Source organism: Ziziphus jujuba, chromosome 7 (genome assembly GCF_031755915.1).
Source record: "Ziziphus jujuba cultivar Dongzao chromosome 7, ASM3175591v1".
NCBI classification, from domain to species: Eukaryota; Viridiplantae; Streptophyta; class Magnoliopsida; order Rosales; family Rhamnaceae; genus Ziziphus; species Ziziphus jujuba.
Window position 1 is genome coordinate 11,022,008 of NC_083385.1, and position 7,438 is coordinate 11,029,445.

Here is a 7,438-nt window from a genome sequence, read left to right on the forward strand (position 1 = left end):
TGGAACAATGTCATTTGTAATTTTATTATTAATCAAGAAATTAAAACCATTTTAAAATGAATTTTCTTTTAAAATTATAAAAAATTGTTTTAAAACTCAAATAACAAAAAAAAAAAAAAAAAAAGGTTACTGATAAAATGTGGAGGAAAGTACTAAAAATGGCCCATAGTATCATAAAGATTCCTCTTTGGCTAATAGGTTCTGTAATTGATATTCTTGTATTTGGTTCATCCTGTAAAATGCTATTGAGTAATTTTTTTTTTTTTTCCTAAGGTGCAAGCAAGTGCTTGGTGCCGTCGAATGGCCCTCATGGTATACTCTTCTGGTGTTCGCCCCTGCAAATGTCATTAAGATTATCATTTGATTAAATTTTCCAATTAGGCAATAATATGTTTTCCATTAGCTACATATATATAATATAAACTTTGTTAACAAATGCATCAGTCTTATATTATCAGCGACACACCAAATTATTGTCAACAATAGACTAGGATATATAATCTATTGTGTATCGACAATAAATTTGAATATATAATTCATTGTGCATATTTTATGATATAAGATTAGCTGCATAGTAACAAAACTGTATATAATATAAATTTGCATTTCCATTTTTAATAATATATATATATATATATTTTTTTCAGCTAAAAAAAAATGATAGCAATGAGAGTTGGATAAAACAAACACATCCTAGAGTCTTTGATTACATTAAGTAAAAATGAAATGAAACAAATTTATATAGGGGAGCTTTATTTATTTATTTTTTTTGTCACGCATAATTTACTCCCTATTTGCAGCACAAAGATACCGACTTGACTCAAACACATCCTAGAGTCTTTGATTACATTAAGTAAAAATGAAATGAAACAAACTTATATAGGGGAGCTTTATTTATTTATTTTTTTTGTCTCGCATAATTTACTCCCTATTTGCAGCACAAAGATATCGACTTGACTTGAACATGTTTAGGCATATTTGTATGCGATGTTGATGAAAGAATCGCGAAGTTCCTCTGGCTTGCAAAGCATTGGCATATGATCTGCACCACGGATCTCCACCACGTTTTTCAAACCTCCATTTTCGATCATCCAACGCTGAAATTCAACTGGTATTGCTTTGTCTTCATCGCAAACAACGTAAACACGTGTGACCGACCCGAATCCTTCGTCGGTAAACTTGTTAGCATTAGATAGATCTTCCACAAAAAGCGATCCGGGCCTTAACAAAGTCTTAGCCAGCTCAAGATCCTAATTAATAATACCCACCATTATTAATTAATATTGGAATTAACTTAATGTAACATCAATAATTAATAACAAAGAGACAAAGAAAGGGAGAGAAATTTGAGCGTGAGTGACATGTGATCGGTACCTCAATGGGAGAGAGTTGATAGAGTCTTTTTGATAAGAAATCGGGACCAAAAAACATCGACGTTAATGGTCTCTCAGGAGTCCCATAGGAGGCGAATTCAGTGTCCATCCAACCATTTGATGGGTTCCTCTCAATGTACTATTTTTTTTTCCCAAATCGGAAAATACAACATTTCTAGCCAAATCAGTTACATTTTACATAAAAAAAAAAAAAAAAAAAAAATTGGAGCCGTGGAATAGTTCAAACTTCAAAGTTCAAAGACTGAAAGTTGAAAGACATTCTAATTGGTCACCATATTCATATTGGTATTTTACCTAACTAGAGCTAGTCAAAGTTTTGAATTTTGTGAGAGCAGAGAAAAAAAAAGTACCTGTTCAAGAACATATGACGGCTGGTGAATAGTATCAGGCATAAAAGCCGTCATGAAAACAGCGACGGAGATCTTTTCCGGGTACTTTTCCATGGCAAGGGCCAAGTTCAAGCCTCCGAGGCTATGACCAACAAGAATCACTTTCTCATTCTGAGGAAGCGATGCTAATAACTCCAACAGAGGCTCAGAGTACTCTGCCATGGAATGGACATCTTTGATTGATTTGGCATTGATACCGGAAGCCGCAAGATCCAGGGCCGTGACACGGTGGCCGGATGATTCCAAAAGCGGTTTGATTTTGTACCAACTCCAAGCCCCATGGCAAGCTCCATGGACAAGAACGAAATGCTTTTGTTCCATGGCTTGTGCCATTTTTTTTGGCCCCCTTTTACTAGTACTACTACCTCTGGTTTGAGGGTGTTTTTCTTTTTTTTGTTTTTTTGTGGTGAATCACTGGTTTGTGATCCTTGGTTTTTGTTTTTGTGGTATGTATTTATATAAGCGAGTTTAAGTTTGAAAAAAAGAGAAAAAATGGAAGTGGTGGTGGTGGTGGTGGAACTGGTGATGGTGGTGGAACTGGTGATGGTTGTGGATGATTCGTAAGGTTAAAAAGTAACAGTCTCTGTTAGAAAAGTTTGTGAATATTACCTTTCTATATAATTCCCAGCAAAATATTTTGAGCATAGCTGGCTTGAAGCGCTGAAAACAGCGACAAAATAAAAAACGTGGAAATGTCGTATAAGGCAACAAGGTATTTTGGAATCTCAGTCAAAAAAAAAAAAAAAAAAAAAAAAAAAGAGGAAAATACAATAAAGCGTGTTTACGGTACAATGTTGAGAATAGGCCATGTTGTAGCCAAACAAGTGGAAGGCAAGGCATCCACCTTGATAGGTTAGAAAAATGGTAGCTTTGACTTGCAGTACCCCTGTAATTTTTTCCTTTTTTTGAATATCGGTACCTTTGTAAATTAATCATTATGTTTTGTTTGAATAATGATAAAATTAATGAGAATTTAAAAGTAAAAATTTTGTTTTTTTGGATATTTATTACAATATAAAAAATATGGACACAAATAATTAGATTCCCACCAATGTAGAAAAATATATGAGAAAATTGTTCCCACTTATACATGTGTTATTTCGAGGATAAAAAAAAATAGTTTTAATTTTTTTTAAACACATATTTACTCTTAATTTATTATATAATATTAAATTTAATTATTTATAAGTTCTAACTTTCCTATTACTCATCAAATATACCAGTAGAAAAATTAATTTCCAGAAAACTAAATCTCAAGAAATTTCCGAAAATCAGTTTCCCTCTCAATTTTAACACTTTTCAAAAGAGACCTTAAAGTAATTTTGTAAATCAATAGTAGTCTTTTTTTTTTTGTTTTTTTTTTTTTTTTGGGTAAACTTGATGAATTATTAATTATATAGTCTGTCACTAAATTAATCAGCTAATGAATTGAAATGTGAATATCCTAATATGGTATACATATTTTGAAATTAGATATGGTAATATTTTGGTAATTTGGTAAATGTAGTTAATTGGTTAATTTAATTAATTTGGTATGTGAATGACTGTGAAGTAGAATAGTTTTTCTATACTATTAATTTTTCCTATATTTGGTACATTTTTAAACAAAAAAAACTTTTGAAGGGATAAATAATTTTTCATTTGAAGGAACAATTATTCCTCTTTAAAATTTCATTATTCTTAATTTTTTTAAACTAAATAAGCTTTAAATATATTTTTATGATATTTATAATATATTTAAATTTAGATGATTTGTCATAAATAAATATAAAAATTTGACTTTTATTGATTTTTAACAAAATTTGAAATTATTAAAGACTAAATTTTAAATGTAATTACCAAATATATAAATATAAATCATTCTTTTTTAATTTTTATAATAGTTAATAACTATTTTGTCATTTCCACTAATTTTATTTTACGTATGTTTTTTTTTTTTAACAACTGCCATAATATGACCTAATAATGTTTTAATATTCATCCTTATATTATATCTTATTATATTGATTTTTCCAACGATTAATACGCTATCACATCATTTAATATCTAAATTTGATAAATTAAATTAATTATACATGTAGGCTGTAACAGCCTAGACTACCCATATGCGATATTGTCCTCTTTGGGTCTGGAAAATCCTCTTACAATCCAGCTTTCAAGGGTTTAAAAGGCCTCGCAAGGGAAATATATCCATACCCACTTATAGGGAGTGTTTCGTTCTCCATTTACAACCGATGTGGGACTTCACAATCTTTCTCCCTTGGGGTCCAGCATCCTCGCTGGTACACCGATCCGGGTATCGGTTTTGCTACCAACTGTAACAATCTAGACCACCAGCATGCGAATATTGTCAACTTTGGCACTGAGGAATCCTCTTACAACCCATTCCTCACGGATTTAATAAGCGTCCACAAGGGAAAGGTATCCACAACCTTATAAGGCATGCTTCGTTCCCCTTTCCAACCGATGTGAGACTTCACAATCCACCCCCCTTGGGGCCCAGCGTCTTCACTGGCACACCGATTCGGGTACTGTCTCTAATACCAACTGTAACAGTTCAGACCACCCGCATGTGAATATTATCCGCTTTGGCACTGAGAAATCCTCTTACAACTTAGCTCTCACGGGTTTAAAATACGTCCACAAAGGAAAGGTATCCACAGCCTTATAAGGCATGCTTTGTTCTCCTTTCCAACCGATGTAAGATCTCATAATCTGTAACAGCCTAGACCACCCGCATACGATATTGTCCTCTTTGGGCCTGGAAAATTCTCTTACAACCCAACCCTCAATATTTTAAAGTGCCTCTCAGTGGTTAGGGGTCCCACCCCTTCACCTGCCAGTCCCACTGACCTAGGCCTCTCAGACCCAACCGAAATGTTGTCCACTTTGGAAGCTAAATGGTGAGCCCAGTTTTACCTCTTACGGTTTTATGTTCCCTATCAGGAAGGCCTTTCTGGGCTCCTTTGGGGAAGGCCTCTCACGGGTTAGGGGTCCCACGCCTTCACCTGCTAATTTTATTGGCCCGGGTAACCAGCTCTGATACCAACTCTAACAGCCCAAACCATCCGCATGCAATATTGTCATCTTTGGGCTAGAAAAATCCTCTTACAATCCAGCTCTCAAGGTTTTAAAAGGTCTCTCAGTGGTTAGGGGTCCCATCCTTTCACCTTGTGAAGTTCCACATCGGTTGGAAAGGAGAACGACGCATGCCTTATAAGGTTATGGATACCTTTCCTTTGTGGATGCATTTTAAACCCGTGAGGACTAGGTTGTAAGAGGATTCCTCAGTGCCAAAGCAGACAATATTCACATGTGGATGGTCTGGGCTATTACAGTTGTTATCAGAGCCAGTACCCGTATCGGTGTGTCAACGAGGATGCTGGACCCAAAGGGGGGTGGATTGTGAAGTCTTACATCGGTTGGAAAGGGGAATAAAGCATGCCTTATAAGGCTATGGATACCTTTTCCTTGTGGACGCGTTTTAAACCCGTGAGGGCTGGGTTGTAAGAGGATTCTTCAGTGCCAAAGCGGACAATATTCACATGTGGATAGTCTGGGCTGTTACAGTACTCAAGATATTGTCCGCTTTGGAAGCAAGGTGGTGAGCCCAAACCTTCCCCTCACAGATCAGTGTACCAGCGAGGATGTTGGACCCCAAGGGGGATGGATTATGAAATCCCACATCGGTTAGAAAGGGGAATGAAGCATGCCTTATAAGCCTGTGGATATCTTTCCAATGTGGATGTGTTTTAAACCCGTGAGGGTTGGGTTGTAAGAGGATTCCTTAGTGCTAAAGTGGACAATATTCCCATGCAGATGGTCTGACCTGTTACAGTTGGTATCAGAGCTAGTACCTGGATCAGTGTGCCAGCGACGATGTTGGACCCCAAGGAGGGTGGATTGTGAAGTCCCACATTGGTTGGAAAGGGGAACGAAGTATGCCTTATAAGGCTGTTGATGCATTTCCCTTGTGGATGCGTTTTAAACCTCGTGAAGGCTGGGTTATAAAAGAATTCCTCAGTGTCAAAGCCGACAATATTCACATGCGGGTGAACTGGGCTGTTACATAAGCTGTCACTTTTGTTAATTAATTTTTGATGAGAAAGGGACCACATCTAGGTCATAAAGTGTGTGTGTGTGTGTGTGTGTGTACGTGAGAGTCATATTGGGGAAACTCAAGTGAGCAAGTGACTGATTAGACTGCATTGTCTTTATTTTCGGTTCCATTAACAAAATATCAACAGGTTGGAAGGGAGAGAATAGAAATGTTTGAGAGAGGGTTAGCCGATTTCTTTAATCAAAATAGTTGAGTCATTGCTAAAATATTATACTATCTTATCTCTTAATTAGTTCAGTTCTGTATTTAATTCCTTTGCTAAACAAATTTATAATGACCCTTTGGTAATATGATGGTTTTTTATTTTTTATTTTTTTATTTTACTGTGTATGATTTTTTTATCAAATATTTATTAATATTAGTTAATGATATTTTAAATTTATTAGATATTTAAAGTAAATATTACAATATAAATACCAAATTCAACACATTTTAAAAAGCAGTCAAAAACTACCATAGCCAAGTAAATAGGAATATGAGACATGGGATGTGTATGGTTTAATATGGTAGTAAACCAAAGACCAAAAAGGGCCAAAAAAAAAAAAAAAGTTAGAAAATTTGCAAGTCTCTTAGTTGACTTGAAACTTGAAAGGCACCCATATATATGTTCTGTTTCTTTTTGTTTTTTGGTGAATTAACCCAACAGCTTGCTTGCTATAAATGTTGTGCCAGGGAATGCCCTTTGGTTTCGCTTGACTCGAACCATCTCCGTCAAGCCACTGTTTACAGCCTTTCTGCAGTACAGGACCTTGCCCCTACTTTCTAAAGCTTGCCAGGGGGAGTCGTTTTTATCGCCAGTGATGGTTCAGGCAATTCTACTTCTGATCTAGCCCTTATACAAAATAATAATAATAAATAAATAAATAAATATTGAAGGCATGTAGTAACTAGTTTATGTAGTATATAAAATCTTTCAATCCAAATCAAAACCGGTACGATGCTATTGTCCCAAAACAACAAAAGGCGTACAATACTCTATCACTTTCATCAATAAAGAAAGTACAATAGTCTATCATAAAAGAGATTAATTCAAAACATGACCCCTCAGGTTGGCTTTTGTACCGGATTCAACATAATCAACCTTAGAGAGCTTATTAGTAAATTCAATTGAAAGCTGTATTGGAATGCAAGAGGCTCAAATAGATTAACTGACTGTGTTGTAAATTAAGAAAAATTTGTAAGACAATTGTAATTTTCTTTTTGAGGAGTCTAAGAGCCCATTTAGCAAATTTTTTTTTTCCATCCAAAAACTCTATTTGATAGTCAAAAAATGAGTTAATAAACACTTATTGATAAAAAAAATAATTTTTTAAAATTGTTTTAGAAAGGTCCAAATTTTAAATTTTTTAAAAAAATTCTTTTTTACCTTATGTGGAAAACTCAATAAAAATTTAATATAATTTTTTTATTTATAACCAAACATTTATTAGCTTTTTAATAAAAATATTTTTTTAAAAAAATTTATTATACAAAGCTTTGTAAATAAAAATTATACTTCAGCTATACTAAACGAACACTAATTTAGTTTCCATTTC

General features: G+C 34.3%; 1 protein-coding gene across 1 annotated transcript; it reads right to left on the reverse strand.

Annotated features, from left to right (window-relative positions):
- Positions 1 to 678: 678 nt before the first annotated feature.
- On the reverse strand, positions 679 to 2,461 carry LOC107404233 (salicylic acid-binding protein 2-like). Its single transcript, XM_016011189.4, has 3 exons — positions 1,745 to 2,461; positions 1,375 to 1,512; positions 679 to 1,250 (listed from the first exon to the last, which is right to left on the reverse strand). Exons 1-3 carry the CDS (start codon positions 2,114 to 2,116, stop codon positions 969 to 971), a joined length of 792 nt encoding a protein of 263 aa, XP_015866675.1. The 5' UTR covers positions 2,117 to 2,461; the 3' UTR covers positions 679 to 968.
- Positions 2,462 to 7,438: the final 4,977 nt, after the last annotated feature.